This window comes from Nelumbo nucifera, chromosome 7, assembly GCF_055504915.1.
Source record: "Nelumbo nucifera cultivar China Antique chromosome 7, China Antique-T2T, whole genome shotgun sequence".
Taxonomy (NCBI): domain Eukaryota; kingdom Viridiplantae; phylum Streptophyta; class Magnoliopsida; order Proteales; family Nelumbonaceae; genus Nelumbo; species Nelumbo nucifera.
Genome location: NC_142655.1, coordinates 21882219 through 21899454, shown reverse-complemented (window position 1 = coordinate 21899454; position 17236 = coordinate 21882219). Strand labels below are relative to the sequence as shown.

At 36.2% G+C, this 17236-nt stretch overlaps 1 protein-coding gene across 1 annotated transcript; it reads left to right on the top strand.

Moving 5' to 3' along the window:
• The first annotated feature begins 1027 nt into the window (after positions 1–1027).
• On the top strand, positions 1028–17107 carry LOC104593581 (uncharacterized). Its single transcript, XM_088891173.1, is given in 6 exon segments — positions 1028–1837; positions 5191–6295; positions 13141–13551; positions 13678–14293; positions 14296–15293; positions 16192–17107. Coding segments are annotated over 6 exon segments (4146 nt in total). The 5' UTR covers positions 1028–1364; the 3' UTR covers positions 16735–17107.
• The last annotated feature ends 129 nt before the right edge of the window (positions 17108–17236 follow it).

Below are 17236 nucleotides of genomic sequence, written 5' to 3'. Positions count from 1 at the left end.
AAGTGATTATCACAAAGCCAAAGCCAATCCATTATCCATTATAACCAATTTATCTTGTCATTCTTGGAGTGGAGTGGTTTCACAATGCAATTAAGACTCCTATCATAACACAAATACCGCTAGCTTTATCTATTTTCTTCTATAAATCTATCTTCTAGTGGTTTTGACGTCCCCAAAGCAATTTTCTACATTCGTTTGGAGCTGTCGTCTCAACCGTAGGAGAGAGAGAGAGAGATTATCGTGATGAAGGGTTTCGCTGTTAGTACTCCTGTATTAACTATTTGGTTAATGTTTGTTATTTTGTGGTGTTCCATCAACTGGTTCGATTGGCATTTAGAGGAGAGGAAAGGCTTTGGAGAAGACATTTGCAAATGGGAAGGTGTTTCGTGTAAGCTGCCGGCGAAGGTGGTTTTAACTTCATGCTTAGGACTGCCATAGCCAATAATCGACTACTTCAACCCCTTTCAACGATGGAAATTAAATTTGTCCAACAGATCAATCCGATGGCTTCATGGAGCCCACCTCATCCTCATGGAAAATCTCTGCAGTTTCCCTTACGGAAATAAATCCGTATTCACTCCGTTTAACTTTTCTATGATAGTGGTTGTTGGCTGGATTTCAGTGTTTTAATTAAGTTTGACAAATGGATTTATTTATTATTGTTATTATTTTTTTTGAGAAATTAAATTTCAGGAATTTTTCAAATGGATTTATTTATTATTGTTTCTGCAGTAAGGGAAAGTATACGAAATTTTCAAATGGCTAGAGACGTGCATCTAAAGAATTTATAATATATTTTTGATTATTTGTAATCAAAACAAACAAGGAAGGCATTAATAGACTTTTATAGCCATATTCCAGAGACTGCAGACGAGTCTACTAATGTATTCCACGCTTCTGTAAAATATAGCAAGAAAGAGGGTTAAAATTGGAAAAATGTCTTTCCAAACCAATTCCTACGAAAGGGACGGAACAGTACCGTCAATTCTTCTCTTCTTTGTTCTTCACTTCTTCCTCTTTTCTTCTTCATTCCAACAGTCAAACGGTGAGGGTGAAGTCACCGTTTCTTTACACGAAACTGTCATTCTCTCTTTACACGCTCTCTCTCTCTCTTTACACGAAACTGTCATTCTCTCTCAAGAGAATATAACAGTGTGATACAAAGAACCTTTCGAAACAGCCAAAGTTTCCCCTGAGACTGAGAGTCTGATATTTTATTTTAATTTCAAAACTTTTTTTTTAATGGAGGAAATAAGGAATCAGATACCAGTTCTTTATAAAGAAATGGAGGGTAATTTAATCCAAGTGGAGACTGCAAATAAAAAAGGAGGAACTGAGGAAGGATTACGGAGTACGGAGTGGATATGGAGGAGAATGAATATCGGGTGGCTCCTCCGCCCATCGTATTCCGGTGGGACGTGTTCCTGAGTTTCAGAGGCGAGGACACTCGCCATGGCTTCACTAAGAACCTCTTCAACGAGCTCGTAAGTAAAAATATCCGAACGTTCATGGACGACGAGGGGTTGCACAGAGGGGATGAGATCGCGCCGAGCCTATTGACTGCGATAGAGGATTCGGCGGCGTCGATCGCAGTCATATCGAAGAAGTACGCATCGTCCAGGTGGTGCTTGGAAGAGCTGGCGAAGATCGTGGAGTGCCAGCGGCTGATACTTCCGGTGTTTTACCAAGTGGATCCCTCCGATGTACGACAACAGAAGGGCCCCTTCGAAGCTGACTTCCAGACGCTGGAGCAACGTTTCGGAACGGAAAAGACCTTGGTATGGAGAGCAGCTATGACGAAAGCTGGTGGAATTGCCGGTTGGGATTCCAGAGTCTGGTATTTCCTTAATTCCTGTGATTTCTATCTCATATAGTAACTGCATTTTCTTGTTACTTTTCCTTCTGAGATAACAGAGAGAAAGAATTAGCATATAGAAATCCTTGTGTCTTTTTGTTTAGAATCTTTCGTCCCCTTTCTAGCAAAATTTTGGAAAAATCCTGCTTTTTTGATGGGGATCTAAGTTTAAACTCAAAATTTGACCAACGGAAAAGAAGTGTAAGACATGCTAGATCTCTCCTAGTCTTTTCTGATAATTCAGATCTTATAGATCTTGTAAATACAGATCGACCAGCGAAGCATTGGGTGGATCAACTACATCGCTGCAGTCTAAAACATGCTAGATCTCTCTTTTTGTCTATAAATTTTGTACATATTAATAGACAGCACAATCAAGCTTCTCATCTCTTTGCTTACATATCATGCATGGGGCAGCTATGTATCCAATATGACTCTCGAAATGCACACTTTAATAGATTATACGAAGAGAAACATTACAATCAACAATACCGAGACTCTAGAATCATACAATAATTATCACTCTATTTCAGTTTCTATAATTATAATTTATGATTTTTATTAATTTTTTGGGATAAAATTTTATTTTTAACATACAATTGTTTATTATACATATAATTTTAAAATAAAACATATAAATCATTTAAGGTAGATAAAATAAATTATTTTTATAATTTTCAGTTTCTATTAAGATTTTGGGGAAAATTAACTCTTAAATTATTTAGTTCAATTTTTATAATTATATATAATTTGCAATTTTTATTATTTTGTTGGAAAAAGTATTTAACTATTTATTTAATATTTTTATATAAACGATAGCTCTATTTTTTCAAATAATAAATATGTCTTCGTTTTTAACATATAATTTATATTCAATATAAAATATATAAATCATTTAAGATAAATAAAACAAATTAATTTTATAATTTTTAGTTCTTATTAAATTTTTGGGAAAAATTAAATCTTAAATCAAGGTTTAAATATGTTGTCAAATTAGGGTCTGATATGCCTCCATATTGGTGAGTGTCGGGCCATATCCACCGATATAGTGCGATAAACACCACTACAGTGGTGTATTGTGCCGATACACACGACTAGTAGGATACACATAGAGTTGTAGCATATCTTGTGCTGGTGAGCATGGATACAGATACAATACGCCCTGTATCAGGTGTATTGTATTGATACTTTAATCCTTGTCAATGTGTTGACATCCCTGAAGTTCTGTATCATCGTCCTATGATAAAGGCTATAGTCGGTTCTGGGCCTGAAATATAAGCCCGGACGGACCGGGGCCGGATCTTGGTCATACTTCTTTGAACACAATACATTTAATATGTATTAAATATATGTTACAATTTATGTAATATAAAATATAGGTAAATTAAAGATTGTTATGCTGTACTTAGGGGGTGGCAGCCCCTGAAATTTGTTTCTCACAAAGACATGTCCCAACCTATTGGCTGATGGCAATAAATAGTAAAATGATGAAGTAGCCATTCTAAATCACAAATTGTTCCCTAGATGAACTTTGTTAATAGAAAGTTACTTCCCTGAATCTAGAACTTACTTACAAAGAAGAGGTATGCAGCTGTCAGATGTTTCTTGTGGTCTTTGTGGGTTGCAGCCAGAGTCCACAGACCACCATCTTTGCCTTCACTGTCCAGTTACTGCCCAGGTGTGGGATCACTTTTTAAGGGCTGTGGGGATTTGCTGGGTCATGCCGAAGTCTGTGAAAGAATTACTATCCTGCTGGAAGATCAGAAATTTGAAGAAGAGAGGAAAGTTAGTGTGGAGATCTATCCCAGCAGTTGTCTTATGGTCCATTTTGGACTGAAAGAAACAACAGAATCTTCTGTCATAAGATGAAAAGTCCAGAGGAGATAATGCGGTGTGCAGTCAGTAAATTGCTCCTGGATTTCTGTCATTCCAGAATTCAAGCATCTGAATGTATTCCAGTTGCTTAGGTCTCAGTCTATTTGGTGTTGGTAATTGGTATTGATCTCTGTCCTGTCTCTTTCTGGACTGGTTTCTGTTTGTATCTTCATTATTTTTCAATAAATTTACCTTACCATTTCAAAAAGAAAAAGATGAACTTTGTTAATACAAAGTTAAGAGAAACACGTGAGACTTAGAATGGATTGAAAAGATGCACAAAATTCATTAACAAATGCACATATACATATTCTATGCATATGCATGTGTACATATAATTAAAAAAAGACACTTTTATATAAATAAAATGCATGTATGTATATGCATTTCTTCGGGTGGGCTTGGGATGCCCAAATCCTCAACCCAAGTTAAGGTCAGGGCCATCAGGTCTCAGTTTTCTGGCCTAGGCCCATCCCAAAGCCCAAAAACTGAGGCCCAAAACATGCAAAATCTCAGGTTGGGCTTGCCCAAGTTTCATTCCTAATTACAATAGTTAGGTTGGGCCAGATTTGGGTTTAAGTGACTTTGGGCTGGGTGTGTGATGAACCCAAACCTGCACCAAACCCAACCCACTGAGTGCAATAGTAAATGATGTGTCAAATTTAAAAAATACATGCCATGTACACGATGTACCAAATTAACCTAATTTGGATAATCACAATGGTCTCTTATGTTCAGTGCCTTAATGTCAACCATGAGGTACTAAGATTCAATGAATCCAATCCATCAAAAAAATGTAGCAAATCAGCACAAAATCTAGGCTATCAGAATCGTCTCCTACGAGCAATAAATTTGTTTATAGTCTTAGTTAATATTTAGTTTTATTCATTGGATATGGTGAAAGGGCTCTAACTAGCTTTGCTCTATTTTTTTTTTTATTTTTATTTTTTGGAGATTCATGAATATATTTTAAAGATCTTGTTGTTCTACTATTTTTTTTTTATTTTTATTTTTTGGAGATTCATGAATATATTTTAAAGAAGATTTTGACTATGATGAAGATGTTGATAATGATCAGAATCGAAGTTAAATTATGATTAGAAATTTACATTACCATTTTTTTTTTCAAAAACAAAGTTTATTACAATTATGATTTGTTATGAATTGCTAGGTTGTTTTGGTGTTAGTTCCTCCTTTTTTTATTATTCTTGGTCACTTTTCATCCAATTCTTGCTTAATTTCCTTGATGTTTTTATTCTTCCTTGTCTTGTTTGACCTTTAAGTTTGATAACTTTATTCTAAATCTTCCTCCTCTTGGGGTTCCAGTTATTAGATCTGTTTGTACTATAAATATATGGTAAGTTGTGAATTCACTATAAATAGAACTACGGGAATTACTAAAAACTGTAAGTTCAATACTAATTTTGTATTCTTTGCCATCTTTTGATATTTACTAGCAGGGAAGAATCACAGTTGATACAAGCTTTAGTTGAAAGGATTTTGACCGTTTCAAGTAATATTCCATTAGGTGTGGCTAAGCATCCTGTTGGTCTCAATTCTCGTGTAGAAGAACTGATGAAAGTGTTAGATGTTAAATTCAATGATGTCCGAGTTGTGGGACTTGTTGGAATGGGTGGGATTGGCAAGACAACCCTTGCTAAGGCCGTTTATAATAAAATGGTCTTTCAATTTAAGCATCACAGCTTCATGTTTAACATCAGAGAAACTTCAAGGAAAGGGTGCAATTTAGTTTCACTTCAAAACAAGATTCTTCATGATCTTTTCCCTGTTAATGCATTAACTGTGGATGATGTCAGTAAAGGTATCAATGTTATCAAACAAAAAATTCATGAAAAGCCCGTTCTTGTTGTTCTGGACGATGTTGATGATGTGAGAGAACTTGAGGCTTTAGCTGGTGGGAGAGACTGGTTTTGTGATGGAAGTAGGATTATTATAACCACAAGACATAGACAGATATTAAAGGACATTGTAAATATAACCTATGATGTTAAAGAATTGAATGAGAGTGAGTCACTCCAACTCTTCAGTTACCATGCCTTTGGGAGGGAGAAACCTCCGGAAACTTTCATGTGTTTTACCAAGGAAATTGCATTACACACAGGAGGATTACCATTGGCATTAGAAGTTTTTGGTTCTCTTTTGCTTGGTAAGAAAGTAAAAGAGTGCTGGGAAGATACACTGCAGAAGTTGAGAAAGATTCTTCCAGATGACCTCCATAATTTGTTAAAGATCAGTTATGATGCATTGGATGAAGAGAATAAACGCATATTCCTTGACATTGCATGTTTCTTTTCTAGCATGGACATGAGCAGAGAAAGTGCTATTGATATATTTAAGGGCTGTGGTTTCCATGCTGAGACAGCAATGACAGAACTTGCAATGAGATCTCTCATAAGGATTGTTGATGGAAATACCTTGTGGATGCATGACCAGCTTAGAGACATGGGACAGCAAATTGTTCGACAGGAATGCTTTGAAGATCCTGGTATGCGTAGCAGATTGTGGGATCAGGATGAAGTAATGTCTGTTTTGGACTCTAAAAAGGTATTTGTCTTCCTTCTCTATTCTCTTATTCAAACAAGCCTAATCATTTTAAGTTTCAAGAAACCCATAACAATCTAGGAAGGAAGTGGGTGATTGCATGGATATATGCAATGGTGTGCTATATGAAGGGGAATTTGTGGATAAGGTGTTCAGATTTGGTAAATAATTGTGGAATATGATTTAGGAGGTTTTTCAGGGTACAAACTATTAGAAATTAGCTGTTGTGTATTAGATATCTAATGCCTAGAATCTGGATGGAAACTATTGATTTAAGATAAAGAAGATTTAAATGACATCAGAAAGAAAGTGAAGTTAGGTTAATCCAACGTCTCCAAGGAAAACCAACAAGTTTTGACCCCAGAAGTTTGGCTGCAAGAAAAGTGATTACAACATCAATGTTTCTGTAAACTAAAAATTCACTAATGAACTTTTATCTATTTTTATTCTTTAGACTAGTTAACTATATTCTCAGGCAATTATTTTTGATAATTAACATCAGTTATATTAATAAGATATAAGAACCCGAATCTGTCCGGAATGGACAGAAGGGGATGTACAAAGACAACTCAAATCTGAACACACGCAAAGACAGTATACATAAGACAGATTACAAAGGGATCCCTGGCCCAGGCCAACCCCATTCACACCAGCTCAAGCTAAACCATCAGCTAGGGATTTGGCTGATCTTGTGACCCACTTGAATGAGCAGTTCAGGTTTCTTCCCTAATTTCTGGCCTCCCTAACTAAAACTCTAAACTTCCAGGCTGGATCCACATCATTGTTGAGCCAAGAAATAACCACTTTACAATCATTTTCCATGATGACCTCCCTCCATTTCTGCAAAGTCAACAGTTTAAGCCCTTGAATTACTGCTAACAGTTCAGCCTTCAGAGGAATACCAAAGCCAACTGAACCATAAAAGTTAGTTTAATGATTCCTAGACAGCAATCATCAAAATTTAACTTGAGCTTGCCTGCTTGTGGAGGCTGCCAGTATATAATCATCCGTGGACAGTGTGGACTTTCCCTTTGGCAATCCTGCAATAATCTACCATCCTCTTAACAGGTCATCCACAGATATATTTTTAAATGCTTAACATACTAGCACCAAATGAGCCACCCTTTCCTTAATCAGGTCAATCATGACACCCACCCCTAACTCCTTCTTGCTCCCCCCTTCCCCATACTCTATAATATTGCAGCTCTTATACAGTCCACAACAATTTCATGATCAATGAAAACTTGGGTATAACCATAAAAAAGTAAATAACACAATTTGACAGAAAATAAAAGAAACCCCAAAATTATGAAGTTCTCATTGCTGAAGAAATTAGGAGAGAATTGATTGTTCTCTCAACATTCTTCTTTTCCTTTTGCACCATGTCATTAAGTAACTAGAAAATGAATGAAAAAGGGGTCCTAAGTTCACTTTTTATATTTATTTCCTAGGTACCTAGGCTACTGATGCCAAAGTTCTATTTTCTCTCTTACATTGCACATGGGCTAAAAAGAACCATTGCTGACAATTTGTTGTTCTATTTTGTTGATACCAAAACGTTTTTGTTTTCAAGGTTATACTCTATGCTGTTCATTATTACACCTTAAACTTTTCCAGTTTGCATATTAAGACCCCTGCTAATCTTAGTTGTACCTTGGGCAGTTTGGAAACATTGATGAGCCTAATGTGCATCAGAGAATAGTGGCATGGAGAGTTTGGTTCTGTTCCAGAAAAAAAATGCTTTGTACCATAGAATGTGCCTGTATCTTCTTCTTCTAAGTTATTGGTAACAACTAAAAAAAAGGATTGGTATGAAGCTAAGGGACATGATGAACAAAATGAATGCAAAGACCATTGTTAAGCTTAACCACACCCAGCTCAGAAATGGGAGTATGGGATCCATTGGCAATGGTTATTTTATTTTTCCTAGAACACAATTTAATTTAAATGAAATGGATAAATATTCTAGTTGTGCGATCACTGGCTCCAAATTTAATTAGCTAGGGGGGTAGGGACAAACACGTGACAGGCAATACCATTAATTGATTTTGAAAATCTAGTGGATAGAGAACTAGGTGTAGAAGAGGATACTCCACCAGTCTCTAGATGAATTAGAAGATTGCTTAGCTTCTCTAGCAATCCAGAACTAGTCAACTCAGATGTGTCTGTAGGAGGGGCTGATGTACAAATATCTGATGCAATGGCAACATGAGCATTTCCCTTCTTGTTATTCCTCAACTTGTCCAGCTTCAAATTAAGATGCATTTTCCAATAATGATCTCGGGTGTGTTTAGGCTTTTTGCAATAGTCAGAAACCACTTCCTCCTCCTCTGCAAAAGTACTCTTACCATTGACTAATTTGTTCTTTGTAGTCATCAAAGAACTATCTCTTTGGTATTTGCATTATAGCAGCCCATCTACTCTCCTCATCTTGAACCAAAGAATAAATGGTTGGAAGGCTCAGAATATCATTACTTAGATTGTGTTGTATTGTAAAGTCCAACTCCAAATTCAACTTCAACCTTGCTAAGAACTCAAACACTTGAGCCTTCTCTACAAACTTCAACTATTGCTTGGCATCTGAAGGATCTTCGAACTCCAGGACCTTGAGATGATTCATCTCCTCCCAAATCGACTGAAGAAAAGAAAAGTACATGCAAGGCCACAGTCTTCTCCCTTTGCCTCAAATTACTTGCCTCTCTTCTAAGTTGGTACACCCACATAGTATATTTAGCTTGAGAGTATGTGGTGTACACCCTATGCTATATTAGCAGTAGACATATAAATTATGGGCTACATAGGCTGCATGGAATAAATCAACCATGACATAACAAGAAGATTTTCTTGCTCCCATAAGCAGGATCATAGGTTGCTTGACCTCTATTTTTTTTGAAGAAACTCTAGAAACCTTAGCATGCTCCATCCTCCAATGGTTAATTTAGTAGATTTGGACCACTCAGAAAAATTGGTCCCATCAAAGTTAACCCTAGAAACCCTATTCTTCTCTTGAAGTTTCTTGTAGCACTTGGCATCCTCTGGAAAACACCATTCTTCAACCTCTAGATGATCTATTTTCTACCATAGATATTGCAAGGATGAGAAATACATAGAGACTGATTACTCCTGGTGAAGATTGATGACTTCTTGTCTCAACTGATACACTCTAGCTGTGTTTTGTACTTGTCAATATGTTTCGGCCAAGACATTAGACATCTCATATTTCCTTGGCTGAATCCAAAATCATATAATTCCTGGCAATATGTGGTTTCATACTTGCATTAACCCTACACGCCAAGATACATAGCCATCGAGTTTTCCTTCTTCCATTTGGTATGAGATGGGTCATCAGGATCAAGTTCTTTCTCCTTACCAATTAGGTATCCTAACTTTTATTTGCCTCCAGTAGAGAGCCTGGATGTTTTAGCCCACTCCAAATAAATAGTCCATCCAATCTCACAGTTATAACCTGCAAGTTGGTGCTATCTCCAAATCCAACTGAAAGAAAACTAGGTCCTGAGGCCTTTTTACTTTCTTGATCAGTAGCCATCTCTCATTTGAGTTTGGTTCCCCTCTTCAATACACTAAAATCTTCTGAACACACTGCCTGTTAGATTCCAAGAAGATATTGTTAAGCGAAATTGACATAGGAGACTTATGATAATACCAGTTTGACTAATTGGTCCAAGTCCAACCCAAGCATTATTTTTCAAGTTTGGTATGGGTAGATAAGTTTGTATTAATTTTCAATAATTTTTACCATTGTTTTTAATTTATATTATTTTTAAATAGGAATTTATTTTTATTAAATTTTATTTTTTTAATTTAGAAATAGAATTTAAATGGACTTTAAATTGGGTAGGAATGAGAACAAACACATGGCTTCTAGCCCAGCCTCAGCACAAAACTCATTACAAAAAGGATCCAAAGAACCAAAATTGATCCCAAAAGCTGCCAGGCATTTAGTACGGCCCTGAAACAGTCCCTAACAAAGGACATTTAGTGATGGGCAGAAAAACAGGTTTGAAGAAAAAACTGCAAAATATTCTTCATACTTTAGAAAATTATGGGATCACTTCCAGGAGATCTAAAAGTATGTGTGATCGAACACATCAAGTACCATTAACAGATTCATTGTAGCCAGAGACCAGGACTGTAATTTTGCTTTTGGTCTCTATGAAATCAATTAAAAATACCAGATCACTTTAGAACAGCATGAAAGATGTATGTAAATTACCCTAAATTCATGAGCAACTAGGATATATTGTTTTCATGCTTTGGAAAGGGCTGTCTGTATGGGTGCTAACGTCATCCATATGGACATTGACCTTGGTATCATTTCAATCACTGTATCAAACTTCCTTGATCAATACCAATTCTTTGATACCAAGTTATTTTTGTTGGACAGGTAGAGAAGAAAAAAAAGTAAATAGTAGAAGAAGAAGAATGGAATTTATGTGAAAAAGGCTATCTTGGAGTGCATGCCCCAATTCTTTAACTTAAATATTTGAGATTTATATATGCATGAATGACCACACTACCCCTCATTACACATTAAAACAATAGTGGCAAGATTGCCTTCATTCTTACTCATTCTCAACAGAGCTTAATGTCACAGTTAATTGCGCTCCAAGAAATGCTAATGCTCTTGCTGATTTATTTGCTAGACAAGGGGTGGTTCCAGGAGGAGCTTGATATATCAGTAAAAGCGGGTAGATTGTTACACAGGTCTTCCATTTTTCTGATTTTGTACTGTTTGTGTTTCATTCCTTTAAAATAAGATCACAATTGATTGGATGAGACAGAATATTCAAATTTCTAATCTTCAGTATTTTCCATTTGAAAATTACAAAGAAAAAAACTGAAACTAACTTCAGTCATCAAACAAATCAAACCAAAATTCATCTAAAATTAGGGTGCACCAACCTGTATCATCTCAGTCTTGGGCTGCAACTTGACCATAACGACTGTTGATGTCATCCCAAGGTACGGTGAGATCAGTAAGTACTCCTATCAGACTTGATCAGAAAAATATACTCCCTTTTGATCTCTGAGTGCTTTGATACCAAGTTGTGAAATATTTGCAGAGAAATAGTGAGAAAAAATATAAAGGAAGAAGAGAGAAGGGGATGATGGAGAATGGGGTCTGAAAATTCTTTTTCTCATCTCACACCCTCTATTATTAACTTCATATTAAGTGATAAAATTACAAAGGTTCCCTTAATTAGAACCCTAATAAGCATCCCAAACACAAAGACCATATTGCCTTTTCCAACAGGGTTGTTGACTGCTTTTTCATTCTAAATGAACTGAACAAGAGGTGAGTGCAGTGCCTTTTCCATGTATGCAGTTCAGTAAGTTATTCCATTTTCAGCCTACCAGCTCACAGTTCATCTTGTGTAATTTGACTCTCTTGGATCATAGGTGCCTTCAGTTTTTTCCTTGTTATTACATCATTTTGCTTTCCATTTATAGTTTTGAAACCAATAACATATAAATAAAAGGTCATTACGCAATATTTTATTTTGCTACTAGATCATTACCCAATGTTATTCCCGGCTATATGGGGTCTAGGAGGGGTGGACCAGTTATGGACCTAGCCTCAAGCATCTTTTGCATGAAGTGGCTGCTCTGAGAAATGTTCTGAAAATCATAAAATCATAAATGTCAATGAAAGTGAGGTTGAGTTGAACAGATTGTAAATTGTAAGAATGATTGCCTTTTTGGAATATGGCAAAAACTTAAAAATATACACTGAAAACTTATATATTGAGAGTAAAGTTATTTTACCCCATTTTAATCCACGTCTACCATATATGTACTTCATACATAATAGCTTACCGTTTAATTTCAAGAAGTGTATGATGATATAGTTAAGTTTGATTTCTAATCAATTAATCCACTTATAATGGCTAACTAACATAAATAGGATAGAAATTAAACTAAATAAGGTTCCTAAATAAGTCTTGGTAACTGAAATAAATATTATTGTATTAAGGGTTTTAAAACAAGTTCCCTTGAAAAAAAATGAAGAAAAAGAAACAAAGGAATGACAAAATATGTAACTAGGTCTCAATTGAACTGATTTGAATAGAATGAACTGTATTTGTAAGATTCTCTACTGAGGCAAGGGTTTGTAAGGGAACAATTGTTTTGGGCTCAGTTATTTTAACGAGCAATTGTTTCACCTACTCATGTGGGCATGAGGTGGTTTGGAAGTGATTGTTTTGGGCTCATTTGCTTTGACTGCTTTTTAGGGGTACTCATACCCCGTTTGTAACTCATAGTATATTCTTGTTTATATTAATGAAATGTTTCCTGTTATCTATAAAAAAATAACTATATTTGTAAGGTTCATGGGTCAAATCATGTGATTCAAGTAGTAGCCATAAGGTTTTTTAAACAAAGGATTCAGATGCATGATTTGAATTAAATCCCATAGAATTCATAGTTTGAATCATGAATCATAAGATTTTCATAACTATTTCTGACTCAAACCCGTGTTCTCATGCTTGTTAGTCAGAGATTTCCCATGACACCTAACAGTGACTTATACTAGTTGTAAATAATGGTGAAGCCAATGGATCTAATGTTGTTTGACTGTATGATGGTCATAAAATGTAGACAGCAATCATTCACTCCTTTTTTTTTCCCATCTCAGCAGCTGTTTGTGTTGCTACAATGTTTTATTTGGTTATTTTCACAAATTACAAAAATTATTTTTATTCTATACATTTACTAATAAAATACAGTTTTGACCTTCTAATTCATTATGGCAGACTTTCTATTTGTTCCTTCTTTAAAAAAATTGTTCTTTTGTTTTTATGTGCTTATTGTATGGTTGACAACAGGGAACAAGAAAAATTGAGGGCATCATCCTTGACATTGGAGAGAAGAAAATAAAGAGGGTTTTAAGCTCTAAAGGATATTCTAAAATCATCAAACGTGGAGGTCCTATTTCATGGTTGAAGGATAAATTCAAGAGTACATTCAATTTTGAAGCAAGGAAAGAGAAGGGGGTGAAACTGTGCACTTATTCTTTCAAACCAATGATTAATCTAAGACTGCTTCAAATCAATAATGCTACCTTGGAGGGAAGCTTTAAACTTATGCCTTCTGAACTAGCATGGTTAGAATGGAAAGGATGTCCTTTGGATGCTCTTCCCTCTGGCTTTTCTACATCAAAACTTGCTGTCCTTGATCTGTCTCAGAGTAAAATTAGACATGTATGGGAATCAAGATGTATGGGTGGGCAGTACAAGGTAAGTTTTCACTTTATTACATCACAACCTTGAATTGCTTTCATATGTTGGGTGAACCCAGATTAAATAAACCTGGTGTAACTCCATATTTCTTTTATCTGAACTAAGGTAATTTTAATTGAACAGATGGCTAAGCAGCTGAAGGTAATGAATCTCCATGGTTGCTATAATCTAACTGCTACACCTGATTTTGGTGGGCACCCGAAGCTGGAAAAACTTATTCTTGAACGTTGCACTGAACTGATTGAAGTTCACAAATCAATTGGGGATCTAAGCATGTTGCGTATCTTGAACTTGGAAGGCTGTTGCAATCTGAAGGAATTTCCGAGTGATGTTTCTGGATTGACAAATCTTCAAAAGCTGATCCTCTCCGGTTGCTCCAAACTGAAAGAATTACCTAGGGACCTCAGGAGAATGAAGTCTTTAACTGAGCTTCTTGTTGATGGAACTGCTATAGAGAAACTACCCGATTCAATATCCTGCCTCAAGAAACTTGAAATGTTCAGTTTAAGAAGATGCCAGTCACTGACCCAATTACCTACTTCCATAGGAAAACTGGTTTTTCTAAGGGAGCTCTATCTGGATGGTTCTTCTTTGAAAGAAATACCTATTTCCATTGGCTCTTTAAAGAGACTAGAGAAACTAAATTTAGCTGGCTGTAAATTGATAACTACACTCCCTGATTCCATTGGAAATATGGAGTCATTGCTGAGTCTTTTTCTTTCCAGCACTTCAATTAGAGAACTCCTGATTCCATTGGCTCGTTATCCCGTCTGAAGTTTTTATCAGTTTTCCGTTGTCAATTTCTTAGCACTTTGCCCAATTCTATTGGAAGATTAACATCTATAAGTGAGCTTCACCTAGACTATACATCAATCAATGGTCTACCCGATGAGATTGGAAATTTGAACATGCTTCAGAACCTGGAGACAAGGTTTTGTAATTCACTGAGCTATTTGCCAGATTCAATTGTAAATATCTCAACTCTAACTACTCTAGTCCTCAATGATACCATCATTACTGAATTGCCAGAGTCCATTGGGCAATTGGAGAAACTTAAGAAATTGAATATAAACAAGTGCAGACGTGTCAGAAGATTGCCAGATTCCATTGGGAACTTAAAGAATTTGCACAGCTTGCTAATGGAGGAAACTGATATAACAGAGTTACCAGAAAATTTTGGGAACCTCTCAAGCTTAGGGGTATTGAGAATGACAAAACGTCTTCATCTTAAAGAGGCACAGAAAATTGCAGAACATTTAGAGCAGACTGTTCTCACAGCCCAACATAACAAGTTCTTTGTTCTTCCAACTTCCTTTTCTGATCTCTCTTCTCTATATGAGCTGAGTGCTCATTCTTGTGGATTGTCTGGCGAAATCCCTAATAATTTTGAAAAGTTAACATCATTAAAGACTTTAGAGATGGGACGCAACAACATCTGCAGACTTCCATCGAGCCTAAGGGGCCTTTCTGTTCTCAGAAAGCTTACCTTATCCCACTCTGTGGAGCTCAAGTCCCTCCCTCCACTTCCATCAAGTTTGACTGATGTTAATGTTGCAAATTGTACTGCATTGGAGAGTATATCTGATCTTTCGAACTTGAAGAATTTGGAGCATTTGGACCTAACAAATTGCAATAAAGTAATCGATATTCCAGGTTTGGAATCCTTGAATTCCTTGAAACGGCTTTATATGACTGGTTGCACAACGTGTTGTTCAGTTGTGAAAAGAAGACTCTCAAAGGTACTCTACTCTCTCTCTCTCTCTCTCTCTGTGTGTGTGTAAACATGTCCAATTGGGTCAATTAGGAAATCTTTGCAGAAGAGTCCACGTGGAGGAATCCTGTGTACAATCTGATCCTCTATTGGGGACCCTCTAAGATAGGCAGATGCTCACTCAACTTCCACTGTCTTGGAGCTTTTTCCCCAAGTGATATGAACCTATACAAATGCAACCCGTCTTGGACCTTCTGGATTGGCCATATGTCCAATCCCACTGTCCACATTAGCCTATACATCCCCTTTTACCTGTGGCTTTCCCAACTGATTTGATGCTAGCTGTTTAAAGTTTTTTTTTTTTCTATTTTTTTTTTGGGTACTGAACTTGTTCTGTAAATGTAAGGAATATAAGGTGGAAAGAGGAATAAAAAACTCTTTTTAATTCCAAACTAATTTGCCAGATTGAAGATTCCTGTGTTGTTTTGGGACCTTCCCGAACGGACTTGACTAACAAATCTGTTCCATTTTAAAAGTACTATAATGAAAGGTTTGTTTTACCCTTGTGACCATGGTGTTTAATCTGAAATTTATCCCAATTAGATGGCAGATAGAGGAGCGATTGGGGTCCTAATCAAATTTGGGAGATGGCGGGAACTTCTTTTGGCCACACATGTTCCTGCTGCTCTCTAATCAATGAGCCCAAATCTGCTGGTTCTCAAATCTCCTAATCAACAGCCAAGTTTCATTGTGATCTTGTCCAGTTGCCTAATATATGCCCTTGTTTTGGGATAACTTTTAAAATTAAAATATTGAGACTCTGGAACCAGTAAATAATCCAAAATGAGATTGGTTATAGGACTGCAAAATATACACATCAACTGCAACATTCATGCACATATAAAATGTTTTGTTTCTGATCACAGGTTGCTCTAAGGCATATACATAATTTGAGTCTTCCTGGGAGTGATATTCCAAATTGGTTTGTTCAAGAAAGCTTGAATTTCTCAAGCCGCAGAAACCGTAAGATCAGGAATGTGATTATTTGTGTTGTCATCTCTCTGGACCAACAGTTGCAAGATGATTCCAGAGATACAGAGATTGTAATACCAGATGTTATGGCAAGAATCCTTAGAGAGCCTGGTCCTCGTTCAATATTCTGTACTGCATTGAACTTACAAGGAATTCCAAAGACCCATGAAGATCAGATTTACCTGTGTCGTTATCCTGATTGCTATCCTCTGGTTTCCTTTCTAGAAGATGGTGATAGAATTCAGGTAGAAGTGCGTGATCCACCATTTATTAAGGGTCTTCAACTGAAGAAATATGGGACTCATCTGGTTTTTGAAGATGATGATGACGACAACAATGACAATGACAACAGCAATGATGATGCAGCAGAACCAAGTCATGAAAGCCAGGAGTCTGTCTCAGAGAAACTATCAAAATTTTTCAGATCTTTGGAATGACTTGATCACTGATTTGAGTTTGGTTCACGTGGAATTGAAGGCAAATGCAAAAACGTTGACTGTAAGTTATTCAAATTCTAATGTTTCGTTTTCTTACTTGGAGCCTCAAGCAACCTTATTAGTATTGTTCTCTTTCTCCTCTTGTGCCCCCTCCTCACCTTCATATACAAGAATTTCTGGGTTTGAGAACTGAGATCAATAGCCCAGCAGGATCATCATTAGTGTAATGAGGTGGTTATCTGGAAAGTTACAGTCATTGCCATTGTACTTTATTTATGTTGTAAAAGCTAAAAACTACTTTACAAAGTTTTATAGTCATGCTATCTGTCATGAAAATCGTTGGACATGAAAGCAATTCAGATTCTCTCCGAAAGACTTGAACCTTTCTGCAGTTTATATGTTGTTATAGTCAAGAAAATTGATCTAATTTATCGGAGTTGTTCTGTTACTGTTATATGTTGTTCTGTTTAGAATTGGGCTTAATACCTGAACCCAGACTAAG